The sequence below is a fragment of the Ovis aries genome, chromosome 17 (assembly GCF_016772045.2).
Source record: "Ovis aries strain OAR_USU_Benz2616 breed Rambouillet chromosome 17, ARS-UI_Ramb_v3.0, whole genome shotgun sequence".
Taxonomy (NCBI): Eukaryota; Metazoa; Chordata; class Mammalia; order Artiodactyla; family Bovidae; genus Ovis; species Ovis aries.
The window spans coordinates 53,214,517-53,230,719 of NC_056070.1; the positions used below are offsets into that span (position 1 = coordinate 53,214,517).

Sequence of the window (16,203 nt, forward strand, 5' to 3'; positions counted from 1 at the left end):
ACGCACCTGCCGGCCAGGAGGTCCTCCCCGGCTCTCCCTGGCTCTCCCCCGCCAGGCACCCGCTTCCAATTCCCGGCTCCTCCCTACCCCAGCTCCCCCGGCCAGCAACCCCCTCCTCCCCTCCCCGAGGCCAACCCCTACCCCCAACGCCGTTCCTCCCTGGCCAGCCGCCCCAACCCCGCTGCTAGCCGCCTGCTCCTCCCTAGCCAGCATTCCCCGCTCCTCCTGGCCAGCACCCCGCTCCCCGGACGCACGGCGGCGGCTGGACAGACCGGTGTCAGAACCAGCAGGCCGGACAGTCGCGGGGTCAGAACTGGACCGGCCGGACATCCACGGTGTCAGAACCACCTTTAATCCCGCTCTATATGACGAGGCCCCGGAGCGCCTCCTCCGTCGAGCGCCACTGGATCAGCTGGATCTGGATCTCCACCGTCAAGGGCTCGGGCTGATAGTCACTTTCGAACACTGAAACCAAAGATTTTACGTCTGAGGGAATATGAAAATGTGAATCCGGAGCGATGAGCGGGTTGGCGGTGCACGGCAGACCCGGGCGACTCCGTCCCCAAAATGCAAACCTGACCTGGGTCCCCAGGCCAGCACGGTTTCAGAATTGCCCTGGGGTCTTAACCGTAATAAGGCATAAATCACATCTAATCAAGTCATTCAACAAGCTTCAATGTGAGTTACAAGATGAACTGGCTGCTTTTTCTTCAGACATCTTTTTCACTTGAAAGAAGGCTGACAAAATATGGTTATTTCTGCACTTCTTTGGCGGGCCCAGTGGCTAGGGCCCCACGCTCCCAATGCAAGGGGCCAGGTCCATTTCTGGTCAGGGAACTAAATCCCTCATGACCAGGGGCAGCCAAATCAATATATATATATATATTTAAAATATGGCTATTTCAGCATGAATATTTGGAAAATATTTTCTAAAAAACGAATGAAGCAAGCCTGGCACTCCAGGCAAAACATCTGAAAGCATTTGGATAAATACATTTATAACATTTGCACTTCCAGGTAGAACTTTGTAACACTGTGTCCGCCACCATGAACTTAACAGTTTTTCAATACTGGGAGACTTTTCAAATGATAGGTTTGATGATAAAGAAATCCATTTGGAGTTAATGGATAAAGAAACATGTGAACAGTTGGAAAATATGTGTAACTCAGTGAACCAATATTTCACAAAAAACAATGACCAGATGTTAGCAGTTGTTCATGAGTAAGACAGATGTTCAAAATGCAGTTTTTTTTAAGACAATGTAGACTAATGAATGTAACATAACTTATTATGAAAAACTTCATCCATATAGATTGTTTCCACGTTGTAACAACCTTCTTTTAAAAACTACTGGTTGTCAAGCCTGATGTAATGTCAAAGAATATCCACAATTATTTAAAAGTCTATTAAGGTATTTCCCTCTTTTCCAGTTGCATGTCCATGTGAGAATCTATTTTCTTCACACATTAACTACAGCAAACATCACACAGACTCACTGCAGAAGCACCTCTGCATATGTGGCTTCCTCAGTTAAACCAGACATTAAAGAAATCAGCAAAAATGTAAAAAGTAAAAGCTTTCTTTAAGCTCATTTTAATCCCAGGGCTTAACAATACAATTGCTTAAAATTAGTGATAAAGAGAAAACTTTTAAAGCTTAAAGAGAGAAAAAAAAGGACACATTATATACAGAGGAACAAAGATAAAGATGACATCAGATTTATCATCAGAAAAAAAAATGCAAACCAGAGGACAGCAGCAGAACAGTGGCCATTTAAACACTCAAATTTGAAAACTATCAACTTAAATTTCTGTCTTCCCTTCCCACTCTCCTTTGGGGGCTCCCACTCTGTGGATGTGATTTCCTTTGAATTTATGTCACTGATCACTAATGCTCTGTTCATTCTTTTTCCAGCCATTTTTCTCTCTGAGTTTAACTCTGGACAGTTTTTACTGCTTCAGGTTAGTTTCCTCAGTCTTCCTTCTGCATTGTCTAATCTGCCATTAATCCCACCGAGTACATTTTTCAAGTGATACTATGGTTTTCATCTCTAAAATTCTGATTTATCTTCCATGTCACTATGTAACGTGGTCAATCTTTCCTCTAGCTTCTTGGCTCTATGGAATATAATGATAAAGATGGATTTAATGTCCTTGTCTATGAATTCTATCATATATGTCATTGCTGAGTCAATTATAATTGATTCAGTTTCATTATATACTGAACTGTCTTGCTTTTTTACATGCCTGATAATTTCTCACTGGGTGGCAGACGTTGTGAACTTACCTTGAGTGCCTGGCTACCTCACCTTGGCTTGGCTATTTCTGTATTCCTATCAACATCCTTAGGTTTTGTTTTAGGACACAGTTAAGTCTGACCCTTTCAGGTCTTGCTTTCTCTTCCTGCTCAGAATCTGTAGTGTTTCCCAGGGTACTGGGCTCAACCCTTTCCTATCAATAAGCTCATATTTTCACGGCTTTAAACACCACCTAGAAGCTGGTTCATTCATTCAATCGATGTGCTGGGAGCTGGAGATTGTGTGGCTTTAAAGAATACAAGCATAGCTCCTGCCCTACTGGAGCTTACTCGTGTGTACATACGTGTGTGTGTGTATGTTAGTTGCTCAGTCACGTCCAACTCTTTGCGACCCCATGGACTCTTTGCGTCCACCTGGCGCTCCTCTATCCATGGGTTCTCCAGGCAAGAATACGGGAGTGAGTTGCCATGCCCTCCTCCAAGGAATCTTCCTAACCCAGGGATCGAACTCAGGTCTCCCATATTGCAGGCAGATTCTTTACCATCTGATCCGCTAGGGAAGCCCAAGATCTCACATGCTGCGGGACAACTAAGCCCGTGTGCTGCAACTACTGAGCTCGCACTCTAGAACCCGTGCTCTGCAACGAGAAGCCCCTGCAGTGAGAGGCCCTTGCACTGCTCCTAGAGAGTAGCCCCCATTCACCGCCCCTAGAGAAAGCCTGCATGCAGCATGAAGACCTGGTGCAGCCATAAATAAATAAAATTAAAAAAATTAAGCACTTACACAGATTCACATCTATGTAGCTATCATTGTGATACCTGTGATCATTGCGATTTCCTGTAAAGGAAAACGCAGGATGTTGTGAAGAAGATAAAGGGCCTAACCCCAACCAGACGATCAGCTTCCCTGGAGAAGGGTCACGGAAGCTGACTGACCCAGGAAGCAGCAGCGGAGTGAGTGGGAAGTGTGCAGTAAGTCCTCTGAGTAGACATGCCCCGTGCAGGCTAAGGAAACTGCAGGCATTCTGAGTGAAGACCACCAGGTGGTCTGACCAGGGCAGAGGAGATGGAGTCAGAGAAGAGGAGGCAGCTCGGCAGCACAGTCGACCACGGGGACTCTGGATGCACACTCGACTCAACTTCTCAAACTTCACGTCCCCAAAGCTGAGCTCGTCTTCCCGCCGCCCCCCGCACCGCCAGGCCCCAGTCACTGCCTGGCAGAAGTCCCGCCTGCGCCTGCGCCTGCTCCCCAGTCACCAAGTCGGCCTGTTCCTTCTTCCTCATGGCTTTCTGCTCCGTCTTCTACACACCATCCTCACCACCCATTCCTAAGTCCAGGCTCTGATTCTTGCCTTAAATGCTCCTTTTTTTTTTTAAGGTCACTTTTTTTTCCAGCAAGAGAAAATTCTCATAAAATTCAAAACATTTAAACCATTTAAAACTATACAGTTCGGTGACTTTTAGTAAATTTACAATGTTGTGCAACCATCACCACTAATTCCAGAACGTTTTCATCACCCCAGATGGAAACTCATGAGGCAGTCACACCCCTTTCCCCTCCCCCACTTCCAGGCAACCACTGATCTACTCTCTGTCTCTATGGACTTGACTAATCTCGACATTTCATATAACATGGAATCACACACTGCACAGTCTTTTGTGTCTGGCTTCTTGCCCTCAGCACTGAGTTTTCAAGCTTTACCCATGGAGTTGGATGTGTCAGGGATTCATTCCTTTTCATGATGGAATAATTGTATGGGGACTTCTCTGGTGGTCCAGTGGCGAAGACGAGTCTGAGCTCTCAATGCAGAGGGCCCAGGTTCGATCCCTGGTCAGGGAACTGGATCCCACATGCCACAGCTAAAAGGTCTCAAGTCCCACAGCTAAAGATCATGCACGCTGCAACTAAAGAACTGGACTGCCACAACTAAGCCCTAGCACAGCAAGTAATTTTTTTCTCTGAAAAATCCCACCGTATGGGTAGATCACATTTTGGTTATCCAGTTCATCCACTGATGGTCATCTGGGCTGTTTCCACATTGCCTGCTGCTAACAGCACTGCTATGATCTTACCTAGACTTTTGCAGCAGTCTCCCAACTGAGCAATGTCTTCCATCTTTTCCCGTAAGCCAAAGAGTTCTAAAAGTTAAATCTAAAACTTACCTATTCCAATGCTGCCACTGCCCACACAACAAGCCTGAGATCCTCATACAGCAAAGAAGAGTTAATGCCCTGCAGGAGCTTCCCAGGTAGGGCTCACATGGTGAAAGAACCTGCCTGCCAATGCAGGAGACATAAGGCACCAGTTCAGTCCCTGGGTGGGGAAGAGCCCTTGGAGGAGGGTCAAGTATTCTTGCCTGGAGAATCCCCACGGACAGAGGAGCCTGGCGGGGCACAGTCCACGGGGTCGCAAAGATTCAGAGACGACTGAGCAACTTAGCATGCTGTGCAGGAGCAGGATTACCGCTGAGCCGGAAGGACACTGGACCCCCGAACCCAAGCCTCCCCTCCCCACTCCGTTCTGCCCGCCCCAAGACGCCTGTTCTGCCCCGGGCAGGCCCCTGTGCACAGGGCCACAGGGAAGACTCAGGGCTTGGTCCTCAAGGTAGGCGTGGCCCTCCCATCGGGTGGAAAATACGACTCTCCATCCTCCCATCCCTTCAGTCCCCAGTCAGGCTGAGCCCTCAGGGAGTCCTGCCATATTTGTGCCCTTCCCCAAACTCCTGTGTGGAAATCCCAGCCCCCCAGGGGGATGCTGTTGGGAGGTGGGGCTTTTGGAAGGTGATTATGTCATGAGGGCGGGGGTTGGTTGGTGCTGGCCCCTCTCCCACCAGGTGAGGACCCAGGGAGAAGGTGCCAACCAGGCCAAGGGCTGTCACCTGGTGCTGCTGGCATCTTGGTCTTGGACTTCACCTCCAGTGCAGCTGGAAAGCAATGTCTGGTGTTCACTTGCCACCTGCCCTGGGGCAACTTACGGCAACCCTAACGGACCAAAGCTGGTCCTCGGCAAAGCCTCCCTGCCCTCTGCCCCTCATCGGCACCTACCTTTTTTACCTTTCTTATTCTTCTTTGCATCCTGAGAGAGAGAACCACAGAATAGGTTCCTCACTGGAGTGGGGGGGTACCGGGGAAGAGCTGGGTCCAGACGCTAGCGGGTGAGAGCTCCCTGGCCAGGGTCCCTCTTAGACCAGGGGGTTGAGGCGGGGGTCTCCGGAGGAGGAGCTGCCCGGCCTGCCTGCTTGCCTGGCCCTTCAAACTCGAGACGGCCACCCATCGGGCAGATGACCTTTGTTGCATGCCCCACCCCCACCCTCTTGTGGTTCTACTCCCCCTTCCCCAACCTACCCCCCTCCCTCCCCTCCCCCCCAGGCATCTGCGGGCTAGGGAGGGGTGTGTGGGGGCCGTTATACCCTGTTAAGTGTCAGCCGGTCAGCTTCCAAGGTCCGGATCACCCCAAAGTTGCACACGGTAGACACGAACGACTCCCCCGCCAGCAGGGCCTCTAGCACCACTGGGCTGCTGCCCAGCACCCGCAGGATGGGCGGGTCCTGGCGCATCTCCTTAGGAAGCTCCTTCTGCTTCTTGCTCCCCTTTTGCGCCTGTGGGGAGAGGCCAGGTGGGTGGACGGTGTGGGCAGGGGGCCAGGAGCATCTCCCACCACTCAGGCCACCATCCCCACCTGGAGGTACCTTGGGGGGTTCTTTCTCCCCTTTGTCTGCCTTGTCTTTGCCCTTCTTGTCTTTCTTGTCTTTCTCCTTCTCCTTCTTGTCCTTCTCTCCTTTGCCCTTCTTAGCAGCCAAGGGACTGTCTGAGGAAGGTGGCTGCTCCACAGGCCAGGAGAGAATCTAGGGAGTGGAGGCGGGGAGGAGGCTAGCGGGGATCTTTCCGGAAAAGCACAAAGACCTCACCAATGAGGGGGCAGGGCTACAGATACCCGACAGAAAAGCAGAGCACAGGAGACAGGGGCAGCGTATGAAGCCTGGAGAACGCTGGCACCCACCTTCTCCTCCACGACGGTGACCATGGTCCCTGAGAGCAGGAAGGCCTTGAGCGGCACCAGGTCCTTCAGCGTGTGCTGCAGCTCGTAGTTGCAGGGGATGACGTCAGACCAGGGCTTGGGCACCGTGCTGAAGAGCACTGTCCTTGGGAGCAGAGAGGCCACATGGTGGCGGGCTGTGCCATCCAGGGAGGGCTTTGAGAAGATCAGCAAAGCCAGGGACAGAAGGCCAGGAGGGATGGGGGCACAGAAAACAGTAAACACCCAGTGTGGTCTGGGCCTGGCCCCCAGCCACGTGAGCATCCTTACCCCGGGGATGGGCAGAGCCTGGGATCCAGGAGCGGCCGCAGCTTGGCCAGCTCTTCTGCAGAGCCTATGGACTGTGGCAACGGCTCGGAAGCGCCAGAGACAATGGACTCCTCCATCTCCCCCAACTCGGACAGGGAGGCCAGCCCTGATTCCAAGGACTCTTCTATGTCTTCGATGATTTCTTCCAGAATGTCCTCACCCAGCTGTTCCAAGCTGGAAGGGGGCTTGATGATCTGTCAAAGACGTGAAAATACATTCAAGACTGCCGGCCTCAAAGCTCACACCCAACATGACGCGCACATGGTGCGAACGGGCACCTGTGCTTGATGGATGTGAAGCAAAGAAACGCATGGCCTTAGAGGGCAGGAAGTTAAAAACCAACCAAGCAAACAAAGAAAACACCCAGTCTTGATTCTTCTGAAAGTTCTATGTTAAGAGTAAAGACAGGGTCCCTGGATGTTCAGTGGCTAAGACTCCGAGCTCCCAACGCAGAGGGCCTGGCTTCAATCCCTGGAAACTAGATCCCACACACCACAACTAAAGATCCTGCATGCCACAACAAAGATGGAAGGTCCAACATTCTGCAACTAAGACCCGGCACAGACAAATAAATAAATGAATAATAATAATAAAGAGTAAAAATAGTAACAATTTCTTCACACGTTAGGAAACCCTCGCATTTCTCCCAGTCGGATGACACTGTTGGGTTTTCTTGTGATGGGAAGGGAGAAGGGAGGTACAGGGGGAGTTGGAGGACAGGGTCGGGAGGCCAGCAGCCTACTCCTGAGAATCTCGGCTGCTTCCTTGTTAGGTCCTTTGCTTCTGTTTCAAGGGGGATGAGGAAGGGGTGAGCATGACTGAGAATCACTCCAGCTTCAAGGGGCTTCCCAGGTGGTGCTAGTGGTAAAGAACCCACTTGCAGGAGACATAAGAGATGTGGGTTCGATCCCTGGGTCGGGAAGATCCCCTGGAGGAGGAGATGGCACCCCACTCCAGTATTCTTGCTGGGACAATCCCAGGGACAGAGGAGCCCGGAGGCTACAGTCCAGGGGATCACAAAGAGTTGTACACGACTGAAGCGACTGAGCAAGCCAGCAACACCAGCTTCAAGAAAGGGGCTGAGCAGAAGCTGCCTTCCTGTTCAGAGGAGGGTATGCATTGGAAAGATCCATGCTAAGGGGTTTCCTGGTTTCCCTAAAGCCATCCCGTCTGCACAGGGGACCCTGAGAGCCCAAGGGCAGAGCTGCCCCAGGCACCCACCTCGGCCAGGACTCCGCTGTATTGGCTTCCCTCGCCTTCTTCGTCTTCTACAAAATCGTACGTCACATAGTAATTGTAAGTGATGAAAGGGCCTTGGGGCCCTGGTTCTGGGTCCAAGACCGAGGAGTCCAGCACCCCTCGGAGGTTTCCAACAGTCACCAATATCTGCGCCTCAGGCACCAGGAGATCTGCAGGAGGGAACAGGCAGGGGTGAGGGGAACCGAGGGATGAGATGGACAGAGAGCAAAGGAGGCCAGGTGAGCACGCCTCCTGCCTCCTGCTCTGAGCTGGGCTGAGCCTCACTTTGCAGACTTGGGTTCATGTCCCAGCGCTGCCAAGTTCAACATGCAGGGAACTGGGGTAAGTCTCAGGGGCTTCCCTGATGGCTCAGACAGTAAAAAATCCGCCTGCAATGGGTTCGATCCCTGGGTCAGGAAGATCCCCTGGAGATGGGAATGGCTACCCACTCCAGTATCCTTGCCTGGAGAAGTCCAAGGACAGATGTTACAGCCCATGGGGTCACAAAGAGTCAAGACACGACTGTGTGACTGACACTTTCACTTTCCTTTGGGCAAGACGCCCCTCTTCAGCCTTGTTTTCCTGATCTGTATAATGGAAACGACAGGAACTGCTTTGCAGGATCCTTGCAGATTGAGGCTATGTGACTTTAGCCGGTGCCTGACAGGCAGAGCACAGAGCTGTTATACCCTGTATCATCACCCTGACCTTGAGAAGACTCTGGTACAGCCACAAGAGGTGATCTCAAGCCACCAGCAAGCCAAGAAGCTGATTTAAAGAATGTTTCCCATTTGTCTCGGAAGGAAAGGAGGGGACTCCCAACCCCCTACCATTTCTGTCCCCAAATCTCAATCACGTGGATCAAAATCTGGCAGAGAACTCTGCCCAAGAAAGTGAGTTACACCTGACCAGGGTCTGAGTCAGCCGAGCTGGGTGACAAACAAGACACGTGCACCCAGTAGGGAGGTGGTTGGGCTGGGGAGCCCTCAACAATCCCCCCAAGCCCTGCGCCTTGGCCCCCTCACCCTCACTGTGGCTGAGCCCCCGGAAGAGATGCTTCTCGCTGGACGCCACGGTGATGTCATCCAGCACGCAGAGCCTGGCCAGGCTGTCGATGGTGAAGCCCCGGTAGTGGGGCACCAGGGCCAGTGGGTTGCCCTGGAGGAGCAGCAGCCTCAGGTGCTGCAGTGTCTGCAGGCCGGCCACCATGCTGTGCAGGTCCGTCAGGTTGTTGAAGCTCAGGTCCAGGGAGACGAGGTTGGGCCTGAAAGGCAAGTGGCACGGCCCAGGAGCATGAGGCCAGGTGAGCAGAGCGGTGGGGACAGGCAGCCGCAGTCGTGTCGCTGCGCCTGCCTCCGCCAGCACCCCCAGCACCCCAAGTCACGGCTGGACAAGGCCGGGTGCTGAGGGCGGGATGGGAGACTGTGGCCCTCCCTGACACTCAGGCTCAAGCTGCTCTTGATCCGAGTTAGCCTCCTGTCCAGATGGAGCCCCCGGTTCCCCCGACCCCCTTGCTGTTTCTGTGTACAGAGGTGGCCGTCACCTCCTGCCTCCACTCAACTTGTATGTGTATAGACCTCTTCTCAGCTAACCATCCGGCTATCTCCCAGACATCTAGAAGATACTCAGCAGAGATGGACAGGCTGGCGAGGAAGGTGGAGGCAGGCCTCTGTACGGAGGGGCCGTGGGGGTGGGTAGGAGAGTCCGACAAACAGGGGGGCCCGGGAAGACAGGGTGTGAGGCTTGAAGGGTCTAGAAGCTGGAAGAAGTGCCCCAGAGTCAGACCAGGCCATGACTGTGGGAAGCAGTCTGGTTTGTTCCTTTTTTTTTTTTTTTTTTTAATATTTACTTATTTATTTGACTGCACCAGGTCTCGGTCGTGGATGTGGAATTTACTTCCCTGACCAAGAATCAAACCCAGGCCCCCGGCTTTGGGAGTGTGGAGTCTTAGCCACTGGACTGCCAGGGAAGTCCCTGGTTTGTTTCTTGGGGCACAAGAAGAACCAGCTGCTAGGGACAGAGGAGGCACCCTGTACCTTCCACCCGGTGGCAGGCCTCCCTACTGTGCAAACCAGAAAGTGAATGGATTCCAACTCTGAGAGCAGCAGCAACAACAACAGTTCACAAGGGGACACCTCATCAGCACAATCCCGCCATCACACGTGACCATCTCCAGCCGCAGGGCAGCTTTCCCAGGTGGCCTGGGAACGTGCTCGTGGAAGGCCTGTCTCTGACCCTTAGGGAGGAAATTCCTGCCCTTTCCTGCCCTTCTTTCCTCCTCTCATCCTGCCCTGATGTTGACCAGCCAGTCACAGAAATACCTGAGAAGAACACTTCGTTTGGACCAGCACACAGATTTTGCCCAATACCAGCCTCCTTCAGGAGAACTGGTGGAAGCATCAGAAAGATGGATTCGCAGGACGTGTACCCTCCTTTTGAATTCAAAACAGCAAAAGATGGCGCTTTCACACATACATGTTTCTATGAAATCCACACTCAGCATCAAGCAGGTGATGTTATCATAAGCCTATTTCCCAAATCAAAGACCAGAACACTTAAGGGACGTCCCTGGAGGTTCAGTGGTTAACACTCCACGGTTCCACAGCAGGGAGTGCGGGTTTGGTCCCTGGTTGGGGAACTAAGATCCTACATGCCATGTGGCCAAAAATTTTAGATGAATAAATTAATAAAAAATAATCAGAATGCCTAGAACTCTGGCAGAGTTCTGAACTCAGCTGTCACACACAACCCAAAGTGTGTGTTCTCTTCCTGTGCCCCGTAGCTTCCCTGACGACGGAGGCCAGTGGAAGTCAGGGACTGGAATTGTGCATGGTCGAGGCTGTGCAGAGGCAGCTTTGTCAAGATAGAGAAAGAGGAGAAGGAGGAAATTAGGGTCAGAGACAGGCCTTCCACGAGCACGTTCCCAGGCCACCTGGGAAAGCTGCCCTGCTCCTTGAGGCCTTCCTGGGCTGTGAGGAAAGAATTGTCGTGAACCTCAGCCCAGGGAGGTCTGCCTGGGATGCTGGGCCCCAGGAATCCTCACAGAGGACTTGACAGGCCTCTCTGGCCCAGCTTCCTCTGAGGGAGGGTCTTTTTTGTCTTTTTTAATGTGGATCATTTTTAAAGTCTGTATTGAATATGTTACAATGTTGTTTCTGTTTTATGTTTTAGGGGTTATCAGCCCCAAGGCACATGGAATCTTAGCTCCCTGACCAGGGATTGAACCTGCAACGCCCTGCACTGGAAGGCAAAGTCCTAACCACTGGACTGCCGAGGAAGTCCCTCCTCTGATAGGCTTTCACAGGTGGTCTCTGCTGCCCTCAGACGTCTCAGATTGACCACTGCTCACCCACCAAGGAGACAAAGTCAGAGCAGGCTTGTCTGTAGGGCAGCGGCTCTCAGGTGGGGGGGGGATAGCTTTGCCCCCCGGTGGCCAGGTGGCACTTTGGGTTGTCACAGCGGGTCTGGGGTGGACGCTCCTGGCCTCTGATGGGTGGAGGCCAGGGAGCTGCAGGACGGCCCTCAGAACCAAGAATTCACTGGCCCAAACAGCAAGAGGAATCCTGAATTGGAAGCATGTCCTCAAAGCAAAAGGTCCGCTCACTCTCATTGGCTCTTGGTGCCCTTCCCTGGACCTCAGAGGGATTTTTGGTTTATGGGGTCAGAGAAAAAAACCCTAGGTCTGGACTTAGCAGCCAACCAGGAGTTATTACAGAAAAGAGCAAAGCTGAGTTCCCCAAGTCACCAGCTTAGAGAGGCCCCCACGGCATGTCCAGCCCCCTCCTTCCTCTTCCCACGGGGGCTCCCGAGTTACCAGTGGTCGCTGGTGACATGCAGACTCTCCAGGTGGCCCAGGAGGTTGTTGTGGCCCAGCCCCAAGTGCTGGAGCCGTGGGGGCGGGTGATGGCACAGACACTCCATGCTGGTTATCTTGTTGCCATACAGTTCCAGGACCTGAGACGAGCAGACAGACAGCCTGTGAGCCCAGGGAGAACAGAGTCCAGCCCCTCCTTCAGCCCTGAGCAACTTAGGAGGGGAGCTGCGAAGTACTCAGGCCTTGTCTCTCTCTGCCCACCTGGACTCCCTTCTAAGGATCCGGGAAGAGGAACTTCCCTGGTGGTCCAGTGGCTAAGACTCCACGTTCTCAGTGCAGGGGTCCAGGTTCAATTCCTGGTCAGGGAACTAGATCCCATATGCTGCTGCTAAGACCCAGTGTAGCCAAGTAAATAAATATTAAAAAATTAAGTAAAAAGTATAATAATAAAATAAAATAAATATAGCCTTTGGGTTGGTGATTTTAAAAGAAGAGTTCAAGAAGAAAATATTTCTCCAGTAGCTGTCAGAAAGCTTCTTTTCCTTTTGCAAAGGAAACTTTAAAATATGGAGTGGAGGTGATGTCGGAGAGGACGAGAAGGGACGTCTGTAATATTTTGGCAACCTCCCAATCCATGGCAGTTGTCCCTGGGGAAGCCAAAGTGCCCCTGGACCAAAGGAATAAACCCAAAGACAGCAGAGTTCTTGTGTTTCTCCTCCCAGGCCTTCCTCATTTTCTTCTTGAGCCCAGCACTGAGACATACAGTGGAGCCTCTTCTGCCATCAAATTTACTAGTCTCAGCATTTAATTTAAAACTGAGACTATTTTGATATACTCAGCTGAAGACTCATAATATTGTCTGGCCTACCATATTTTCATTGTGGTTTTATATATATTAAAACAAAATTTGTGATTTCAACCCTTTTTAAGCGACCATTCAGCAGCATTAAGTACACTCACTCAGGGTACAACCATCATGATCACTATCCATTTCCAAAACTTTTCATCACCCCACACAGAAATCTACCCACTGAACATCTCCCCAGTCCCTCCCTGCTCCCCCTAGTAACCTCTAATGTACTTTCTGTCTCTCTGGATTTGCCTCTTCTATGTATTTCACATAATCATCCAATACGTGGCTTTTTATGTCCGACCTCCTTCATTCAGCATCACGTTTTCAAGATCATCCATGTTGTTCATTTGATTGTCTTTTTCTTGCCACACTGTGTGGCATGAGGGATCTTAGTTCCCCAACCAGGGATCGATCCCATGCCCCCTTAGGTGGAAGCAAGGAGTCTTCCACACTGGACTGCCAGGGAAGTCCTTGTCATGCCTTTTCATGACTGTGTAGACAGACCACATTTTGCGGCTCCCTTCATCTGCTGATAACATACAGGCTGTCTTCACCTTTTGGCAACTGTGAACAGTGAACACTGGCGTACAGGAATCTGAGTCCCTGCCTTCGAGGCTTTGGGGTGTATACCTAGGAAGGGAATTTCTGGGCCACGTGGAAATCCTGTGTTTCACTTTTTAAGGGATCTGGCCAAACTTTCAAAAGCCTTGGACCCACCCTTAGCACAAGACATGATGGTCAAACCTCTTGGGGAGTGGGCAAGGAAGGGGCAGGGTTTCTGGGCAGCTCTGGCTCCAAGACCCAGAATGGAACCTGGGCTCCTTTACCTTGAGAGTTGGGGGCAGGTTGGTGGTGTCAATCTCCTTGATTTGATTAGCACTCAGCACCAACTCTTCAAGCTTCACAAATTTCAGGAGCTCTTTGTCCACCAGGCTCACCTGGAAGGGAGGAAAGGGAGATCGGAGGTGCAGTGGCCGGGGCGGCCCTGGAGTCTACTTGAGGACAGCAATGGTGCGCCCAGCCTCAGAGAGCGACCGCCCCACACCCCAAGCCCCTTCCTCTCTTGTGCGCCTTTCCTGCAGCCTTCTGCCAGGGCCTGCAGTGGCCTCTCACCTCTCAAGCCTCACCCCTCCTCTGACACCCTTCCGGCTTCCCTGTCTTGTGTCCCTTGCTGGACTGTCAGCTCCCGAGGGCAAAGATCAGAGGCATGGTGAACTCTGTGCTCTTAAGGGACTACTCTAGTTTACATCCCGCAGGGTCAGGCCAGAAACTTCAGGGGCCTGTCTGTGAATCCTCAGTTGACTTTGGCTCCAAGGACATTACGGGCCATCCTGGCTAGGCCTCCCTTCTCTGCGGCAACAAACTGGGCAAGTTTGCTGGGCTTGGTAGCCCTGCTCGGTGGACAAGCTGGTGAGATTAATCAGGAGGAGGGCAGGGCTAGGTCTTATCACCCAGTCCCGTAGGGGAATGGCTCCCCTCTCATCATCCCTGTACTTGAGGCTCACTCCCAGCACTCACATCCTTGTCCACCACCCGGAGCGACCTGAAGTAGGTGTAGAAGAAGCTGTCTTTGAGCATCAGTGGATTCTGGATGGCCAGCTCTTTCAGGAAAAGGTCCTCTGCGCTTGAGCCCTCCACCAGAGCCCAGGGTGAGTGGGCGCTGCGGACTAGGCCCAGCAGATCCTCTACCGTCTCCTCCCCAGGGCTCAGGGCCTTCTCCTCTCTGGGGATCAGCTCCCGCCATGCTCGGCTAGTTTGAGGAAGAAATCGTGACTTATTCTGCAGTAAGGGAAGGGGGGAGGAACAGAATTTCTCTCTTTATGACTCACCCCCTCTCAAGGATTCGAAACTCCTAAAATGGAATAGACTATAAGACAGGACGATCAGGGTGAGCTTAGAAGCCAGGAGGTGTAAAAGGCAATCTGTGGGAGGTACTTAGCCAGGAAAGGTTTCTGAAGCAGAGGCAGCAAAGGCTGAACATCTGGCCCTTTAGATGCCATAAGTGGAGGATGAAAGATTTTGGTCCTTGAGTTTACTGTCTTCCACCCCTTCGTCTTGAAAGACGTCTGCCTATGAAACCCCAAAGCACAGCACAATGCCAGGCACACAGTAGGGGCCCAGTCAATGTTTGTTCATCAAACAAGTTAGTTTCTTGATTAGCATCTCGGTTTTCTCTTCTATGAAAATGGGGACCAGCCTGACAAGGGAATATGGGGTTCCAGCTTCCCACTAGTCAATCCTAAAGGAAATCAGCCCTGAATATTCATTGGAAGGACTGATGCTGAAGCTGAAGCTCCAATACTTTGGCCACCTGATGCAAAGAGCCGACTCGGAAAAGACCCTAATGCTGGGAAAGACTAAGGGCAGGAGAAGGGGATGACAGGATGAGATGGTTGGATGGCGTCACCGACTTATTGAACATGAGTGTGAGCAAGCTCTGGGAGAGAGTGAAGGACAGGGAAGCCTGGTGTGCTGCAGTCCATGGGGTCTCAAAGAGTCGGACAGGAACACCAAAAAGCTTCCCACCAAGCCCATGGGAACCATTCATGACTCAGGACTTCCTGGCACACTTGAGAAGCCCCTGGTTCTGAAGGTCATGCTCCTCCTGCACTGGTGAGGACAGCCCCTTTGGCCACATCGCAGCAGGGTCCTAACTGTAAACCTGCTCTCAGGACGATATTTCACCCCTAAAGGAGGCTGGTGTCTTTAAGAGAGCCTGCCCTGCGGTCCCGCTCTGCTCGATGCGGGGTCCCTGCCCTCTACCCTGGGTGAGCGCCCACAGGCCACAGGTGGGGGCCTGTCTCGTCCTCCCCTGCAGTGTCCCTGTTCCCACAGTCCACCCCCATCCCCACCCCCAGGTCAGGACGCTCCCTAAACGCCCAGATCCAAACATCCTCTCCAGGCTTCTCCTTATCAACCAACTCCTGGGGCTGGTGGCGCCCTCAGCACCCAGAGCCAGCCCTTCCCCAGCCCCGCTCTGCGTCCCTAGGCCCTGGCCTGGCCCCTGGTCGGTCCCCTCCGTTTCCCAGACCCCCGAGCCCCTCCCCCGGCCGCCCCGCCAGCGCCCGCACCCAGCTGCCGGTGCCGCACGGGAACTCGTGCAGACACAATTGTCGCAGGTGCTCCCGGACCGCGGCGCTCAAGGTCCGGGTCTCCGGCTCCATGCTCGCTCTTTTGCCACGCCAGCTGGTTGCTAGGCAACCGCCGGGACGCTCCAGGCGGCGGAGGCGCGGCTGCGCAGGCGCCCCTGGAACCCACTATTCTCGCTTGCGGACACTTCCCGCAGCCAGGAATTAGAGACCCAGCTGCCCCGGGTTAGCAATACTCTTCCCATCACCGCCTGGGGGTGATTACTGTGGTGGCCCCGGCAGGTATTGAGCGCTTCCCAGCTGCTAATCTGTTTCTTTGGAGCACCCTCGGAATAAAGTATTAATTCTTATCCCCCTTTGGCGAAACTGGGGAGGAGAAATGAATCCAAGGACAAACAGTCCTCTCTAATCAGTGGATTCCAAGATGGATCTATTTAATCCCCGCGTCAGAAGTTTTAATCACTGTCTACCCAAAAGACAGATTTAGCACCAAGGTCCCATTTTAGACTGGTCCAATCTCATTCACCTTTCCATCCTCAGTATCTAGTCCACTGCCCGGCTGGCAATGGATTCCTGGGCACTGGTTTGTGAAATTAACGGGATAAG

General features: G+C 52.5%; 1 protein-coding gene across 4 annotated transcripts; it reads right to left on the reverse strand.

The window, feature by feature from the left end:
- Positions 1–143: 143 nt before the first annotated feature.
- Positions 144–15,703, reverse strand: LRRC43 (leucine rich repeat containing 43). Of its 4 annotated transcripts, none has more exons than XM_060401149.1 (13): positions 15,580–15,703; positions 14,027–14,258; positions 13,336–13,446; positions 11,656–11,795; positions 8,867–9,105; positions 7,824–8,011; positions 6,564–6,796; positions 6,258–6,399; positions 5,947–6,102; positions 5,668–5,856; positions 5,303–5,333; positions 5,137–5,181; positions 144–465 (listed from the first exon to the last, which is right to left on the reverse strand). In XM_060401149.1, exons 2-13 carry the CDS (start codon positions 14,084–14,086, stop codon positions 362–364), a joined length of 1,638 nt encoding a protein of 545 aa, XP_060257132.1. In that variant the 5' UTR covers positions 14,087–14,258; positions 15,580–15,703; the 3' UTR covers positions 144–361. The 4 variants fall into 4 exon arrangements, with proteins under 4 accessions (XP_060257132.1, XP_060257129.1, XP_060257131.1 ...); XM_060401146.1 differs by having other exon boundaries at positions 14,027–14,287; XM_060401148.1 differs by lacking the exon at positions 14,027–14,258.
- Positions 15,704–16,203: the final 500 nt, after the last annotated feature.

Coding starts and splice junctions, on each gene's coding strand:
- LRRC43 (XM_060401146.1), bottom strand. CDS start 15,672: ATGGAGCCGGAGACCCGGACCTTGAGCGCCGCGGTCCGGGAGCACCTG. Junction 11,796..13,335: donor ACCTGCCCCCAACTCTCAAG/GTAAAGGAGCCC, acceptor TGCTCGTCTCAG/GTCCTGGAACTGTATGGCAA. Junction 5,182..5,302: donor GAATAAGAAAGGTAAAAAAG/GTAGGTGCCGAT, acceptor ATTGCTTTCCAG/CTGCACTGGAGGTGAAGTCC.